The 18,628-nt window shown below is 40.6% G+C and overlaps 1 protein-coding gene across 10 annotated transcripts in view; it reads right to left on the reverse strand.

Moving 5' to 3' along the window:
• The window catches only part of PDPK1 (3-phosphoinositide dependent protein kinase 1), a 96,788-nt gene that overhangs the window by 34,035 nt on the left and 44,125 nt on the right, over window positions 1–18,628 (reverse strand). For 8 of the 10 annotated variants that reach the window (XM_078854490.1, XM_078854487.1, XM_078854489.1 and 5 more), the window contains 5 exons: window positions 17,959–18,228; window positions 16,753–16,794; window positions 13,119–13,161; window positions 12,712–12,849; window positions 10,583–10,727 (listed from right to left, as the gene is read on the reverse strand). In XM_078854490.1, coding sequence (XP_078710616.1) covers window positions 10,583–10,727; window positions 12,712–12,849; window positions 13,119–13,161; window positions 16,753–16,794; window positions 17,959–18,171 — 581 coding nt within the window. In that variant the 5' untranslated portion in view covers window positions 18,172–18,228. The remainder of the gene's footprint in view (window positions 1–10,582; window positions 10,728–12,711; window positions 12,850–13,118; window positions 13,162–16,752; window positions 16,795–17,958; window positions 18,229–18,628) is intronic. The other 2 variants (XM_078854492.1, XM_078854484.1) reach the window with 1 other exon arrangement.

An 18,628-nucleotide genomic window follows, 5' to 3' on the forward strand; every position in this document is an offset into this window, starting at 1 on the left:
AGTAGTCTTTTTTTAAAAGCGTACAAGAAGGAGAAACAGCTAGAATTACAACTACGAACTATGAGGCTAATTAACTATAGAAATGCAGCTTAAAATGATGGTCCTAATAGACTGCAAATAGCGCGGTCTGTAGCCAGGGGCAGTAGAGAAGGAACTGAGGGGTGTTAGCCTGCTTGCACTGACTAGCCTCGTGGCACAGCACGAGGAGAGACAGTGCATGTGAAGGCCTAACGGACACCGATACCCAAGTTCTCCAATTAGCAGCGCAGGGACGCAAGCACACCTACAGTGGAGCACCCACAGGGCCACTACTCAAAGAACTCCAGTTACTGTAAGTAACCTCTCTTTTTTCAGCATTTGTCCACATGGATCTCACTGTAGATGACTGACTAGCAGTTACCTCTCAAGGACATAGATAATACAAGTCCTACCTAAATAACGTCTGCAAGGTAGCTCTGCAAAATTGAGTATTTGACTTAAAAGTTGCCACAATAGAAAAGTGTTTAGTAAATGTATGAGCTGACCACCATGTAGTTGCCCTACAAATTTCCGATATGAACTCTCCTAAGACATGCTACTGAGGAGCCTGAGCCCTGGTAGAAAGTGCCCTAACTGAATGCAGAAAGGGAAACTTATTTATAGTACAAGAAATCTTAACACAATCAAGAATCCATTTTGCAAGTCTCTATAGAAACTGCCTGTCCTTTAGATTTACTGCCAAAAGCTATGAAAAGTCTGAGAGACGTCCTAAAGGCCTTCATTCTAGAGAGATAAAAAGATATGGCTCTAAATTAATATACAATATGGAGCTTAATTTCAGCTGGGGTGCCATGAGGCTTAGGGGAAAAAAAGAAGTACAGGTAAACATATAAAACAGTTAAAATGATCGTCCGAAACCACTTTCAGCAGAACTGTGTGACCTGGCCTGAGTGTAGCTTTATGCTTATGGAATATTGTGTAAGGGGGTCCAGCCATTGAAGTCCGCAACACACTCACTATGAACTGAAGTGACACTTCACTAAAAATGAAGTTTTTATGGAAAGAGAATATAAAGAATAGGTTTATCAAGGCTCAAAAGGAAGATCCACTGATGACCTCAAAACTACATACAAATCCCAAACCAGAAAGGGATCGCTAACTGGTGGAAACAGTCAGACCCCTTAAAAATCTGGAAACGGGTGACAAAAAAAGCTTATATAACCCTTTATCTGAGGGTGAAATGCAGATATAGTTGTAAACGTACTTTGACAGAATTGACAGACAGTCCAGAGTGCTTCAAAGAAAACTGATAGCTCAGAATAAATGGGACAGAAGAATCCTGTGGTTGGATAAGTCTCTGGTCAGAACATATTGAAAAAGTCTCCATTTAGTTAAGCATCTGAGCCTAGTAGAGACTCTTCTACTACGACAAGACCTCTTGAACAGCTAATGAACAATTCTTCTCAAGCAAGGTTAACCAGCGAGTGTCTATGCTGGCAAGCTTAAAGTCTCTGGGTTTGGGTGGAAGACTGGACTGCAGTCTAAGAACTGATGTCAGGAATGATCAGGAGCTGAGGAGTCAGCTGGAGTGAAAGATGAACAACATCTGAAACCAAAACTGACAAGCCCAAGTAGGGGCTATTAGCATTTTTGAGCTTTGTCCAGACATTTTCCTGAGCACTATGGGGATTAACAGGACAGATGGAAAAGCGTGCAGCAGTTATTGATCCCACTGCTAGAGATCCTGGACTCATTCCTCTCCAGGAGCAAAATATAGGTAATTTCTTGGTGAACCTATTGGCTATAAATATCAACAGACCCCCCCACTCCCGCAGTCCTGAAATAGAAGACTCAGAACTAAGACTTTTACCTCCCATTTGTTGGAGATGGAGCCTTTCCAGATGAGGAAATCAGCATTTTGATGATTGAATGAATCATCAAAATGATGATTGAATGAATCATCAAATTTGATGATTGAATGAAAGACGTAGAGCTGGATGTGATGACATATGCATCATTTTTATAAGAGGATTGCTTCCTGATAGACAGATGATCTTGCACCCCACAGTCCTGTTTATACAATACATCACCACCATATTGTCCATCACGATTTGGATGGTAGAGTTCTGAAGCATGGGCAGGAATATTTTGCAAACTAGATGAATGGGCCGTCTACTCTAATGCATTTATATGTAAATGCCACTCCGCTTGGGACCACCAATCCCTGCTTAGATGCATCTCTTACAATAGTCTTGTGGGAAGGTTTGGTAGAATGGGGACTCTGACAGACTTGAAGGGGGTCTTTATCCACCAATTCAGAGACTCCAGAATTTTCAGGGACTTGCACTGGCAGTTCCAGTGTGTGTCTGACCAATAAATGGATGAACCTGTAGAGACGTCAGATCCAAAAAGGATGCCAACCTTCCCCCCCACACACCTTTTTCTTTAAGAAAAATGGAAGTAGAACCCGTTGGCGCACACACACACAATCAATCACACATCAGTGAAGATGACTACCTATTTCACCCAGCAGTAGTTTGTTGTGACAGGGGTCCCTGAAAAGGGAATTGGCATAGACCAAAATTAGACAAAGTACTTATGTTGAATCATTTCTAAAACTGACTAGTCAATTGCAATGTTCCCTCTAATTTTTTCCATCCATGACCAGAATGAATTTTGTTATGTGCACCAATTATTGAGGTAAGGTGTGGATGTGCACCACCAGTAGAAACAAAAAACCTAGATATAATATCCCTATGGTAACTTTTAAAAATATAATTACTTCAGCCAGGACAGGTTAGGCATTTTAGAACTCACTACTCAAAGAATTAAATTTAAGCATAAAAGAGAAATAAAAATTATGAAATGCATAGACCAATCAAAAAACTCAAACAGCACGTTGAAAGAATAAAATTACAGAGAATATGTGCATGTTCACAGCCTGGCAAGACTCCGAGAAGACAGCAGCTGCTCTGGGGAATCCTTCAGGTAATCAATATTGCTTACTCTCACACTATATGGTGCTTTTCCTTAAAGCCCCAGTGTGTATACACTGGCACAGAAATATGTGTAACAGCATGCCCTTGAGTTCTGGGAGAAGTGGAGCGGCTTCCTCCCATGCTAAGTTATAGTCAGAGGACTAAAAAACTTAAAGTATCTGTACACCCGAAGTGTGGAGTCCTGGCTGACAGCTCTGACATGGAGCTGTGCACCGACAGAGAAGTCAGGCCACTGCCCCAGTCCTGGGCAACATGGATCCAAGATGGGAGAATACATCTCCCGGACCACATTCCTCATTGAAAGGCCTCCCCCATTTTTTTCTACAGAGGACCCAGCCATCTCTCTCCACCAGAGGCAGCGCCTCTGTGGAAGTTACTGTCACTTTAGTGTTTACACATCAATTTACAGTGTTATGACTATATTCACAATGGAAAAAGACAGAAACTCAGGGACTGTTTTAATTAACGTGCAGAATTTCAGATGATGGCAAAATGCAGCCCAAATGGTGGAGCCTCACTAAAATCCCAAGTGCTACTGTTTCTTTTCAGCCCTATGATTTGCTGTTGTATGTTTCCCTTTTAAGTAGATAGGCACTCAAAGCAGACACAGCAGCAGCAGACACCAGCAGGCTCCCTCAGTCCCACTCCTGAGCCCTGTCGCTCCTCCCTCCCTGGCTCAGCAGAGATGGGGTATGGGGCAGGAGGAGAGGGACACCCCGACATCAGCACCCTCCTTCCCCACCGCTCTGCATAACAAGTGAGAGGCTCCCGGGAGCAGCTCCAAGGCAGAGGGCAGGAGCAGTGCGACAGTGGGCAGAGGCACACCTGAAGTGCACAGCACTTGATAGCTTGCTGGGTGGCCACCTGGCCATGCAGATTAGAGGGAACTTAGGGTAGGGCCTCTTTTTTTCAGATAACAAGGCTCTTACAAGCATCCAAAAAGTATCTGATAACAGTGAGGGCATCTCAGGCCTTTGTCTAGAAAAATATAGTGGCTCAGACTCTGCTTCCTCTTCTCGTAAGTGCACAGAGCTCTAAAGAATGGAGGGCCTCTCGAGTCCTTCAAGTATGAAGTGCCTCATAGAATCATAGAATATCAGGGTTGGAAGGGACCTCAGGAGGTCATCTAGTCCAACCCCCTGCTCAAAAGCAGGATCAATCCCCAATTAAATCATCCCAGCCAGGGCTTTGTCAAGCCTGACCTTAAAAACTTCTAAGGAAGGAGATTCTACCACCTCCCTAGGTAACGCATTCCAGTGTTTCACCACCCTCATAGTGAAAAAGATTTTCCTAATATTCAACCTAAACCTCCCCCACTGCAACTTGAGACCATCACTCCTTGTCCTGTCCTCATCTACCACTGAGAATAGTCTAGAACCATCCTCTCTGGAACCACCTCTCAGGTAGTTGAAAGCAGCTATCAAATCCCCCCTCATTCTTCTCTTCTGCAGACTAAACAATCCCAGTTCCCTCGGCCTCTCCTCATAAGTCATGTGTTCCAGACCCCTAATCACTTTTGTTGCCCTTCGCTGGACTCTTTCCAATTTATCCACATCCTTCTTGTAGTGTGGGGCCCAAAACTGGACACAGTACTCCAGATGAGGCCTCACCAATGTCGAATAGAGGGGGACGATCACGTCCCTCGATCTGCTCGCTATGCCCCTACTTATACATCCCAAAATGCCATTGGCCTTCTTGGCAACAAGGGCACACTGCTGACTCATATCCAGCTTCTCGTCCACTGTAACCCCTAGGTCCTTTTCCGCAGAACTGCTGCCTAGCCATTCGGTTCCTAGTCTGTAGCTGTGCATTGGGTTCTTCCATCCTAAGTGCAGGACCCTGCACTTATCCTTATTGAACCTCATCAGATTTCTTTTGGCCCAATCCTCCAATTTGTCTAGGTCCCCCTGTATCCTATCCCTGCCCTCCAGCGTATCCACCACTCCTCCCAGTTTAGTATCATCCGCAAATTTGCTGAGAGTGCAATCCACACCATCCTCCAGATCATTTATGAAGATATTGAACAAAACCGGCCCCAGGACCGACCCCTGGGGCACTCCACTTGACACCGGCTGCCAACTAGACATGGAGCCATTGATCACTACCCGTTGAGCCCGACAATCTAGCCAACTTTCTACCCACCGTATAATGCATTCATCCAGCCCGTACTTCTTTAACTTGCTGACAAGAATACTGTGGGAGACCGTGTCAAACGCTTTGCTAAAGTCAAGAAACAATACATCCACTGCTTTCCCTTCATCCACAGAACCAGTAATCTCATCATAGAAGGCGATTAGATCTCATCTGTCCTTAAACTGAAAAGGTCAGGACCTTCAAAAGGTAAGTTCCTGATCACAGTTTGGACTTCTTTTGGGAATCCAGGCAATTGTAACAGTGATCTGTGGATAGTTAATACCACTGAAGCTATAGCACTAGCTGCAGGATCAGAATCTAATGATGCTTGAAGAGCTGTCTTTGCCACAAAGTGCACCCTCCTACGGCCACATTACTTAGCTCTTTCTTAATATCATGTAGGAGTTTTTTGTTCACCTGCATAACCCTGTTCTTCTGGAGAAAGTTGTATTTGGCCAACAGAGCTTGATAACTGCTTATCTGCATCCGAGGCCTAGCTGAAGAATATACTTTCCTAACAAGCAGCTCCATTTTCTTGGGTTCTTTCTTCCTGGGAGTCAACTTGGGGGGGCCCACAGTGCTTGGACATTTGTGGGTACCTGTAACCATAAGCGACCGTGGGATTAGATGTGCAAAGAAATATTCAAGCCTTTTTGGAAGTACTCGACATTTATGATCTGCTTTCTTAGATGTTGAAACAATTGAGGTAGGGGTTTGCCACAGTTCTTTAGCTGCAGTGAGTATTACCTTATTGAATGGCATGGCCAAATGGCCCTGAGATTGAGAATCCTCTTGAAACATCTCAAGAGGAATTTCTAAAAAGCCTTGGCCTTCCTCTTAAGCAAGTCTTGAAAAGCACTGAAATCTATTGTAGCAGATGATGACAGAACAACTGCGTCATCCAGAGATTAAGAGGATACTGCAAGCAGAAAGGGCTGAAAGTCATATTCCTCCAAAGGCTCCCCTTCATCCTCTCCAAAATGAGGACCCTGTTCAACCTCTTGCATGATAGGTTGACCTGCAGAAAGTACAGGATGGTTCCTTATGAAGTGATTGATTCCTTCACCTTAACATAGAAGAGTCAGGACCTGGAAATTGCTGCGGGTTCAATCCTGGCCAGTAAGACCAGAACTGTGTCCCATAATGATAAGGCCTGGGATACCAAAGTAGTGGAAACAATGGAGTTTGAGACCTGTCAGAAGATGGTACCTCCGATGAGAAAGTTTCCTCCTCACCTCCCTTTCTAGGATCATATTTGGAGAATGAGGATAAAACAGAGAGGAGGAGTCAGAATAGTAGAACTTCTCCACAGAATCCCTGTATCTCCTAAGAGACAGCCATTGGTACCAGTGGTGAAGGTCAAGGGATATCTTCATGTCTAGAACCTTTGGTTCCAGTACAGAAACTATCTTCGAACCCATAGAAAACAGAGGAAAGTCCATTAGAGGAGTCTCCAGATCTGGCGTGATCATTAAGTCCACTGGAGCTATAAAAGATCACTGCAAAATAATAGGGACTGGTACCAATGTAATCAGCACCAAGCTTGCTGGTACTGAAGTGGCTGACACAGCTGTAAGCACAGTTCCGAGGAATCAGTGATAGATGGTTCTACAGCCATTAGTACCAATGAGCTGGTAGGGACAGTAGAAGATTGCTAGTGTAATTGTGAGGTAGAGGAACAAACCCTTGAAGGGTCTGGCGGTACACTGTGCCAGTCTAATTTGAAGGAAATCAACTTGAAAGCCTCAGTGTAATATAATATGGATTTTTTTTTCTTTGTTGGTACTGGAGACTTTGACCAATACAAGGTCTCTCTGCCTTTGGCCTGAGAAGGAAAAAAAGGATAAGTCCAGAATGTTTCAGAGCAGCATGAGGTCTTTGGGGGCTTGTCTTCACTGAAGACTTAACTTGAGCTCAACAGTGAGTTTTTCCCATAGCATTCTCCAAGTGCACACAGCCACACACTTCTATCAGTGCTACACAGCATAATAGCCACCACTCCCTGAGCTACAGAGGAGACAAAGAGGTAGGTTTTAATGTGTTCCTTTATCTTGAGGTAACCGCAGTGCAGATGAGTGGTCACAACAGTTGGGACACAATGGTCCTCCAATCCCTTCCCATAAACCCCCAACTGGAAGTAGACTATTAATCTGCCTCTGCTCAGCATTCATCTTGCAGTTTGCCTGCTGACAATTTCTCCAGCTTCACACATCTCTTGTGTTTCATACAACACAACAAGGCCCATTAACAAGCCCTTGTACCACTGTATAACCACCAGAGCAGGCAGACAAGTTGTCTTACAACATCTGTGAATGCAAACAGAGGCATAGTAAATAGTGGTGCTATAAATCTTAGGAGAAGTAACCAGACAGCTGTATTGCTTGGTGCAGCCAGACACAGTACCAGTATGGATGCAAGTGATGACAACACGGAAATGTGGTCATGCTATTCTGGGTTAAGCTATCACTGGTTAACTTACGCAGTAATTGCTTACCCCCATGCTTAGCATGCAGTGAAGGCATAGTCTTGGATGCAGAAGACCTGTTAACACCTAGAATGGTAGCCCTGGTAGCCAGAGAACTGCTAGACAATGGCTTTAATGGAATAGCATTCTCTAGAAAGGGAGCTTCAGAGTCTGATATGTTCCTTGTAGATTTCTCTGCGAAGAAAACTTTCAGACAGGCATCATAAACTCTTTGAGTATGCTTTGAAAATGATGTGCAAAGTGCATATTTGTCAGTTATGTGAGACTCCCTCAAGCAGAATAAACATTTTGCATGAGTATCTCTTGCAGGCATGGGCGAGTCACAAGCTAGGCAGATTTTAAAACCTAGGGACCAAGACTCAGCAGTGTGAGAATCACGGTATCAAGGGGAAAAAAAAAGTTATTTTTGTGTGTGTTTTGGGGAGGGGGGTTCTTTTGGCCAATGGGCTCCAACAACTTGAACTTTTAGAACTACAGAGGGTACTAAGAATAATCCTAACTACCTATCAAACTACAAGTACCTGTGATGTAGTGGAGAAGCAGAAGGACTCTGTGCTGCTCTAATTCACTGCCATAGGCACGGAGAAGGAAACTGAGTGGTACTTGGGGCTGTTCTGCCCTTTACACACTCAGGGTGGGGAACACTTTTATGGTCACTGCTGGTTAAAAGATTCCAGACTCTCAGGCAAGGGGTGTGGACACCTACAGTGGAACCCATGTGGACAAAAGCTCAAAGAACAGAAAGTGCCATTTCTACAGAGTTATTTTTCAAAGTAGAACCACTTTAAGATGTCTGGTTATCTGCGGTCATATTTCTAAGTGTTCAAGAAAACCCCAAGAGAGTTCGAAGCATTTTAATAGAATATGGTTTCGTAAAAAAGTCAACTGTACGATTGTGACATCAGCAGAAACTCGATCTCACCACCCAGTACTGAGCTGTCCATAATTACCTCCATAGCATTCTAAACTTAAGATATCTACAAGCAATTCTCCTATAATGCCAGATTTCTAATAAAGCCCTACTAAAAGAAATACATAAATAAAGGTAAATTTATACATGTTTTAAAAACTCTTGTGATTACATAAAAGACAAAGAAAACAATACAGGAAACAGTGCCCCTCTTCCCTATACATAATTAAAATATTAAATAGCATTGTTTTTTGACCTTTCTGGAATCTCCCTCCCATACAACATATATTACTGGCTGGGAAACTGAACCCCTGAACTCTTTTATAGTGTTTATTCCATCCTAGTGTTTCATGGACACCTTCTCTCTGTCAGAATGGATGGATCAATTTCCTCCCTCTTCCCATTCACAACTGTTTCTATGCAAAAATATTAGAAAATGTATTTTTAGCGTTCAACATAACAGGAAACAAGAAGAGCCAGCAGCACATGATCAGACAGCTCTCCAAGACTCTGAGCAAGTGTTTCAGGAACTTTTGGAATACATGACCTAATAGGTCTCTTCTCAACTTTAGATTCTACAGTACAATCTCTACTCCCAGCCACCCTTACCCATTTGGCTATTGTGTCAAATAGGGGTAAAATCTATCTATAGTTAGCAAACCAATTTTGTATACATGACAGAATATTCTTATCCAAACAACAAGATTGTAATTCTTCTCTTGGGGCTCTTAGAGACCCAATTAAAAGCTTTTAGAAAGTTTCAACATTTTCCTATAATAACCAAAATTAGTTTTAAAAAGGAACTCAAGATAAATATTAAGTGCACCCTTAGCTGTGTTCTCATCACCACTTTAGATTATCTAAACTAGACTTTAAGGGTATGTCTACACAGCAAAGAAAAACCAACGGCTGGCCTGCATCAAATGACTTGGGCTCACAGGGTTCGGGCTGCGAGGCTGCTTCGTTGCTGTGTAGACTTCTGGGCTTGAGCTGGAGCCCCGGGCTCTAGAGCCCTCTGGGGGTGTCTCTTTCTCTGTCTGTGTCCCCCGAAGCTCGGGCTCCAGCCCAAGCCTAGAAGTCTACACATCAATGAAACAGCCCCGCAGCCCGAACCCTGCAAACCTGAGTTGGTTGGCACAGGCCAGTCGTGGGTGTCCAGTTGCTGTGTAGACATACCCTAAATTGTCTTTTCACCATTTCTGCTCTTTGTCCAAGCTGAGTAGTAACGCAAAATATAAAAACTGGACTAAGTCAGTTTTACTTTTGTTTATATAGTCTCCTGCACACTGTACTTCACAAGCAGATCCCTGCTCAGGACAGTTCCTTAAATCCCGCTCCTGCCCTGCAATATCTACTCCCATTCCCATTGTTTTTTGCATTTTTATCCCACCCACAGAAACCTTGGATCCCACAAATCCCACAAGTCAGAGATTCCTGCATGTTAACTATATATTCAGCCTCTCTCTCTTATATTTTATTTATATAAATATGAGAGAGACTGAATTCCATTTTTTATTTTTTTTTTATTTATGTATATACAATATAAAGGGAATTCAGACAATTTTTACTGCTAAAAGAATAAAACTAATCTTGCTTAAACCATGTAAAAAATACTTTAACTCCTGTTATGGAAATCAAACTTCTTTCTATCCCTTGCTTAAATTTAAGTATTAAAACCTTTATTTAAAAAAAGAAAGACTTGCTTTACATTGCTGAAATTCTATTTATGACAAACTGACAACAGATTTAATGTTTTCCTGCAAATTACTACAATCTGTTGCAGGGAGGATTGGGTGGGCAAAAATACCAAAGTACATTTTATCCACCCCTGCTATTATGGCAGCAGGTACTGCAGGACCCGCAGAATCCCAGTCCCGCAGAAGGGCTCTATTCACAAGCACCAGTTTGATTTTGATTCATAATACAGCAAGCAAATACTTATATTTACAAAAAACATTTATATTAGTTTTTTACAAAAGCTACATATTTAAACTATATCACAAGTGAGCCTTTAAAAAAAATTATTCTTTTATTAAATACCATTGCAAATATGTTGATCCCAATTAAGTACCTTACCTGTGAATTATTCCCTTTCCATGCAAGTACTCTAATGCTGATACAATTTCAGCAGCATAAAACCTGGTACAGGTCTCATCAAATGAGCCAATTTTGCGAATATATTTTAGAAGCTCTCCATTTTTGGCATAGCTAAGTCCAAAATCTGAATATAAAGTTAAGGATTATCACTAGGACATTTTAAAACATCAAACTCAAACTTATTTTGAGGACTAAAATAAAAATAAGATTGAATAAGAACTATGTAAGGAATATGGAGCCTAATTCCAAAACTGTTTTGGTACTAATCCAAGGCAACATTTTCTGACACTGCTCTCCATTTTTATGGCACACAATTAAGGTAATTTAGATGCTTAAATCCTCTGTTTTGAGACATAGTTAATGACCTGTATAAATCACTTAAATAATTGATTAAAACTTCACCTACAGTTATTAGCTCCTGAAAAAATAGAGACCCAGTTATGGCCAGGCTGAAACTATCTGACTGCCGTTTGGAGAGTTATACAAAATGCACTGGTCTCAGCCCAGTTTGTAGTGAGCAGGTGTTCACATTACAAAAAGAGACTGCTACATCCTGCCTATCGTTGGCAGCCTCAGCAAGTATATCATGAATGATTAAATGAGCCCTGAAAGGAGACAATCTATCCTTTCACCCCTAGAAAGCACCACTACAGAGCAGAAAGCTCAAAGGGAAGTTTGCCATAGCTTGGTCTTGTACCTGTTCTATGAATAAAAAGGGGGACCTCAGACTCCAGAGCTCTGAAGAGAGAATACTTACCAATATAAAATGAACTTGAAATAAACAAACTTTTAAGAATGGTTGGAGAGAGATGCCATGGAGGAGACTACACGTTCCTGTTGGGACACTGAGGGTCTCCTCTTCATACTGTAACCAACGACCAGCCAGGTCTCTTGTACAGTAATTCTAAGAACTGCTATTAAAAGGCCCAACCAGAACCTCTTCAATGCCTTAGCCCCATTATTCAGATTACTCTACATGCCATTTTAGATGAGAGAAGCTTAACAACTCTGATGATTTAATGGACACAAATTACTGAATATAAGAAAGGAACATGGCCAAGCTTTTTTTTTTAAAAAAAGTTCAGTTTTTGTTTTACCTGCTGTATTGAAAGTAAAACATTGTAAGAAAACAAATTTTAAACAGATCAACTTAAAAACATTTTCTCCCACTAATTTTGACACTGCCAATACGGTTAATACTGAGTTTTTCCTGTTCATCTCTTCTAAAGTACAGATATAGTCAGTTTAATTTTTTAATTTGTATTCTAGCGTTAATGATGTTAGTAGAGTTCAGGATAGAGTTGCCAGGTGCCTGGTTTTCGACCAGAAAGTCAGGTTGAAAAGGAGACTGGGCAGTCTCCAAAAGTCCCGTTAACGTGGGGGAGGAGTGTCATCAACTCACGCCTGCCCCTGCACAGCCAGGGCTGCCTCCCACCCGCAGGCAGACTTTGCATCAGACTGCAGCAGCTCCTGTCCCAGTCCTGGACCTGGTGGGGGGAGTGAGGTGGAGATGATCCAGCCGGGAGAGGGAGGGTGCAGGGCCTTGGGAGAAGAGGCAGAGTAGGGGACGGGACCTTTAGGCAGGAAAGAGGTAGAGCAGGGCCTCAGGGTCCGGTTTTCAGCCAATAGGAAGTTGGCAACCCTATGTTTGTTATTTCTGTTCTGCCTCTTGATAGTTTTGCAGCAGAACACAATATGGTAGCTCCTATATAAAAAAGTGACCACAAAAATAGTTTCTTGGAAAAACACTGCTGGCTTTAAAATATACCGTTTCTGCCATGTGGTGTTCATTTAAAGGGACATGAAATTTTGGGTGTAGACTATATTACTAGGTCTATTTAAACTGGCATGTATAAATAGTGTTACGTAAACGCATGAGACCTCCTGTTCGAAAATACTTGGCATATTTGTGGTTTAATATTTACTCAAGAATTCAAGTAGCTATTTCGATAATGATTAGATGCTAAAGAGTTTATCACACCGCAGAAAGTGCTGCTCAGTTTCTTTCCATGTTTCTCTTATTCCAGTAAAGTTCTATAGGTTTGAATGAAATAATTCACTTGCTACTTTCAAACACTTTGCAATAAATATTTAATTCAAAAGGATACACAGCTTTTCATCATCCTGAAACGTGAAGTAGAGTTTCACAAAGAAAGGGTGATCCAGACGGGACATTACATCTCTCTCTCTGGTCACATAGGGGACCTTATTTTCTTTTATGATATGACGTTTTTCTAGAATTTTAACTTGAAGACGAAGAAGAACAATGAAAATTCAGAGGACTCGAGCCCAAACAAGGCATGTTGTAAACGAAGCAGTTTTGCAAACTGACTGGTTAGATAACAGTGATGCTCTAAAAATGCCAAACTTCCCTGATTAACAGTTGCTCCCACTCTCTCTCTCCCATCATTAGAGGGGAAGGAGGTAACAGAATATTTTAAAAAGTGAATATAGTTAAAGATACCTATTTCAAAGTTATGCCTAAAACATTTAGCTTGAAGGAATCATTACTTACTGGCATATTCTCTGGAAGTTGCCAATTCTCGGGCCAAGACAACCTGGTTTAGGGGGAAAAAAACCCACAATGTAACTGGTTCATTAAAAAGATATACAAGGATGCCAGCTTGCTCTTCATTCCCAGTCACAGTTTGACTTTTGTATTAACCTCAATCCCTATGCCCATAGATGTTTAATGCACCCCTTTCCATATACACTCCACTTCATGGCCCTAAATCAGCAAATCAATGGGACTCAAGAACATGCTTAACTGAAGTCAATGTGTTTAAAGTTCAGTACACGCTTAAGTGTTTTGCTGAACCAGGGGCTGACAAACACCATCGGGTAATCAATAAACTAGATTTTATTCTCCTTTTCAGGAAATCATATGGGTTACGACATAATATGCTACACTAAATCATTGATGATCTTTCTACAAGACATGCGTCCCCGATGTGTGTTTCAGGCAAATTTAGCAAAAATATTTCCTGAAGTTATTTATATTTATTTATTTTTAAGTATATAAAAAGACTGCCATAGTATGTTTCCATGTCCTGCATGGTGTCCTTGAGCACTTTAATCAATTTATCCATAAGATTAAGAGTTAAAAGCAACAGAAAGGCTTTCAGTGTAGCCTACAATTTGACAAGATAAAACAGTTCACTGATGAAGAGTGGAAGAGTTCCAAACAGCAGAGGTGAAGGGTGGGGAGGGGGGGGGAAGAGGCCTTCAAGACAATGGTTCCAAATTTTTGAAAAGAAAAAAGTTTCAGAGGGAATGTGTTAGTGAAATGCAAGTGAATTTACAGTCTGTATGGAATCCTAATAGAGTTTTGATCAGATACACACACAAAACACAACAGCTAGAATGCACAGTGTCTCCTTGCCTGAATACAAGCAAGAACGTCTCTGCTACATCAGAATACCTAGAATGTTCCAGTAACTAGTTTTCATATTAGGTTTCTAACAATGCATTAGGAGGAATATAATCTATATCTAGTTCTTACATAATCTACACCAAATTTTCTACCATCATACCATGCTTGTTCATATGCCAAATTTTTTTTAGTTAGAGTAGAATACTCCAACATCTTAACTTATTTCAAATACATGCTATTAAGTAAAAGTATTATACTTTTTTTTAAGGCTAGCCATCTTACACCCCCTGAATAGGTTTATGCAAACAGAGTTACACTGCTCCAGAAGTGGGCATTTTGTTGAAAGTTTACTTCTCAATAAAACTGTAGGAGAGTTGTTCACTCTTATTTTCTGAGTGTAAGAGGTCTGAAGTTGACAGAAGCAGATCAGTGAGAAGTCAGATTAGAAACACTCAAGGTTTAAAAGTTATGCATTTATAATAAAAAAATTCAAAGAGATTATTTCTGTGTATAGGATTAACATACAACAATCTTTAAAACATGTATCCCTCAGACTACAATATTTATGATCAGATTTGGTCAGAAAGTGGGGAGTTTTGTTTCTTTTTTTTGCAAAATTTCTTCCCCTACCCCAGCTCTATCATAATTTCAACGTTTCTGAAATCTACTAAACCAGCTCTTTTCAAGATCTATTACTTAATATTTAAATATCAACATGCCCAGATATATAGAGCTAGCTTTTTGCATTTTGGGGAATGCAAATATTTATATTTGTATTAGAATAGTCAAGTTAGCTAATAGTCAAGAAACAATATAAAACATAAGCCTCGATCTTGCAAAAATGCACTTTAATAACTTTACACATGTGAATAGTCCCACTGAGATCACTGGAACTACTCACACATGCATAAATGCTTGCAGAATTGGGGATTTACATTGATCTCTCAATCTCCACATTGCAGCCAATTCCACCTTGATAACAAAAATATGAGAAGTTTACAATGACTGAGAAAAGCCAACAGATTGCCATAAATCAAAACAATTTAAAAAACTTTAGCTTTGTGTAGCCAAATTGACACTTACTCACTTATAGTAATATTAGATCTATATAATGAAAAAGCCACTTTAATGGAACTTTAACACTGGAAAACATGTCACAAAGTTAAGGTCCCAACTGCAACAGTAATTCTGCCACATTGCACTTCCTACACATTTTACTAGAAGTCAGTCAGTAATATATTAAACTACTCATTTAAAATCAGGAAACAAATTATTGTGTGTAATCCTGCCAAGTTAATTTACTGTTGAACTCTTATATTAGGATTTCCAGATTTTAGTGAGTATCTATGCAACCATTCATTTCCTGTGTAGGTGCACTTGGTTTTAAAAAATAAAATTAAGGTAGAACAAGAACTTTAACTGAAATCCTTACAGTGGCATCATGCTCTGAGGTGCATTAAGTTCTTACAATGGCATGAACCTCTAACCCAGTTCAAATCCTTCAGACCAGATTAAAGTAAATCTTGAATATTTTAAAGAGCATGAGAAACTCCACCACCTTATGGCACTATAAGTGCTTAAGCCACTAAAAATACACATTGGGATACAATGTCTTCTGAAAACTTAAAATTCAAGTCTTTTAAAGGCAGAAGGGTGCTTTTTATGGGAGTTGAAAAGTGGATGCACAAAGTGGATGCAGCAGGCATAAACATCACCTCTTGAAGTGTAAACTTAATGACATTTTGTACTGCACACTGAAAACTGGCACTCGTTAACACCCAACAATTATTCAACCATTGTTTTTTCCAAACTTGGTTGAGGATAAATTTCTCAATGACTTTATTCACATGCCAAATTTGAAGTTTCAAAACTCACCCAAGGAGTTTCTGTGGGAACTAAAGGATAGTAACTTTACAAAAACCAAAAATGGACAAAGTGTTGCTTCAGTCTCTCAAAACTGAAATTATGAGCATATGAATATCTACTGGTCTGCACGCGTGGCCTGACCAGAGTGCTGAAGGCAGTGATGGGTGCAGTATAAGAATGTAAGTCGATAGTTTGACAGCCTATTTCCATTGTAACAGCCAGTACTAGGCTCCTGCAATAATTAAGCAAATTGCTCAGTAACTCAAATGCTGTCAGAAGTGATCTTTATTCAAATATAAAAGGAAAAAAAAAATCAAAGAACAAAATGTTACTCATTATCATTACTAATGTAGAAAGAGAGTCCAGATCTAGGAAGTCATACTAGGTGTTTGACACAAAATATCCATTAGTCTTCATTAAAAAAAAAGTCAGTTGTGACCCGCTGCTTAATACAATTACTATTGACAACAAGGGGGAAGAAAAAACAAGCCACTAGGAAAAGAACAGGTTAAAGAATATTTAGCTAAGTTAGATGTATTCAAGTTGGCAGGATCTGACAAAATTCACTCTTGGGTACGAAAAGGAACTAGCTGAAACAAACAAACAATCTCAGAACCATTATCTTTGAGAATACATGAGGTTCCAGAAGACTGAAAAAGGGCAAACATAGTATCTATCTTTAAATAGGGGATGAGGACCAGAGAATTATAGACCAGTCAGCTTAACTTCATTATTTGGAAAGATACTGAAAAAAATTATTAATCAGTTTGTAAGCACAAAGAGGATAACAGGAAGATAAAGAAGTAGCCAACAATGATTTGTCAAGAACAAATCATGCCAGACCAACCTAATTTCCTCTGACAGGGTTACTGGCCTAGTGCACTGGGAGGAAGCAGTAGACGTGATATACCTTGATTTTAGTAGGGATTTTGCCACAGTCCCATATGATAGTCTGAAAAGCAAACCAGGGAAATGTGGTCAAAATTGCTGTAACATGGGTGCAAAACTGGTCAAAAAAGTGTACTCAGAGTAGTTTTCTATGGTTCACAGTCTAACTGGGAGGACATATCTAGTGGGACACTGTAGGGGCCTGTCCTGGGTCCGGTACTATTAAACATTTTTATTGATGACTTGGATAATGGAGAGGAGAGTAAGTTAATAAAATCTGAATGACACCAAGCTGGAAGGGGTAATAAGGACTTTGAAGAACAGGATTAGAATTCAAAAGGATCTTGACAAACTGAAGAATTGGTCTGAAATCAACAAGATGAAATTCAGTGAAGACAAGTAAAAAGTACAACACTTTAGAAGGAAAAAGTAAATGTATAAATACAAAATGGGGAATAACTGGCTAACCAGTAGTACTGCAGAAGAGGATCTGAGGGTATATAGCAGAACACATATAACATAAGCCAACAATGTGAAGCAGTTGTGAAAAAGGCCAATATTCTGGTGTGTATTAACATGAGTTTTATATGTAAGACATGGGAAGTAACTTTCATTCTACACAGGAACGGTGAGGCCTCGGCTAGAGGAATCTGTCCAGTTTTGGATTCCACATATTAAGAAAGATGTGGACAAACTGGAGAGCGTGCCGAGGATAGCAACAAAAATGGTAAGAGATTTACAAAACCTGACCTTTGTGGAAAGGTTTAACAAAAACAAACAAAAACTGTGTACATTTGAATTTTGAGAAAAGAAGAGTTGTGGGGGACCTGAAAGCAGTCTTTAAATAGGTTAAGGGCTGTTATGAAGAGGACAGTGATCAACTGTTCTCCATGTCCATGATGGTAGGACAAGAAATAATCAGTGTCATCTGCAGCAAGAGATAGTTAGAAAGTATTTCCTAATATCTAAACTAACTATAAGGATTGTTTAGTAGTGGAATATATGTTACCAGATGAGGTGGTAGAATCTCACTCATCAGGTTTTTAAGAGGAGGTTAGACAAACACCTGTTGGGGATGGTACAGTTGGTTCTGCCTTGGGGGGCGGGGAGGGGTGGACTAGATGACCTCTTGAGGTCCCTTCCACCACCACTTCCTTTCTATGACTCTGTAGTTATGTTTTTGTTGAACCAATATAGCAAGGAGCTGAAAAATAGCTGTATTACTCACTGTTGAGAAAGATCCTTCACCCAGAATTTTCCCAAATTTGAAATCCTCACGTCGTTTTTTTCGAGGCTGTGGAGGCTGTTGTCCTGAATGTTGCTGTAGGGAGTTTGAACTAGACCTTGATTCAGCTGCAGTTCCCTCCATGTTAGACCCTTGTCTGCTGCCACAGGTGGTAATGACAGATGGAGTGCTGGAATCTGTCTGGTTCCTCACCATTGATGGGGATGGGCAGGAACATATAACCACACTCGACTGGATTGGAACAGCATCATACTGAAAAGAGAGGGTCGAACATATTCATTTATCTAAATGTATAACTGGAGGGGCTAAGCAACATAAATGCATGAAAATGTACAAAGTGTAAGAATGCCATATAGCAGAGTCCTTCCTCTGAAGAACTACAGTATAAACTTACAAGGTACAATACACAACTGTACACAACAAAAACAGATCTGCAATGCTTCACAGAACTGGTGGGTCTTCAGGAGTGTAAATATTTATCGAGAGACTATTTGAAGTGTAGAGGGCTGCATGGAAGGAAGCAGGAGCCAGGAATGAGCAAAGGAAGCAGTCAAAACAAACTAGGGTAGAGCACAGGAAGTGGGAGTAGTGTAGGAGACTGAGAATAGGTATAGGTTGGGTCAGAGCTACTGGAAGCGTAGCACAATGAATT

This window comes from Lepidochelys kempii, chromosome 10 (genome assembly GCF_965140285.1).
Source record: "Lepidochelys kempii isolate rLepKem1 chromosome 10, rLepKem1.hap1, whole genome shotgun sequence".
In the NCBI taxonomy this organism is placed as follows: Eukaryota; Metazoa; Chordata; order Testudines; family Cheloniidae; genus Lepidochelys; species Lepidochelys kempii.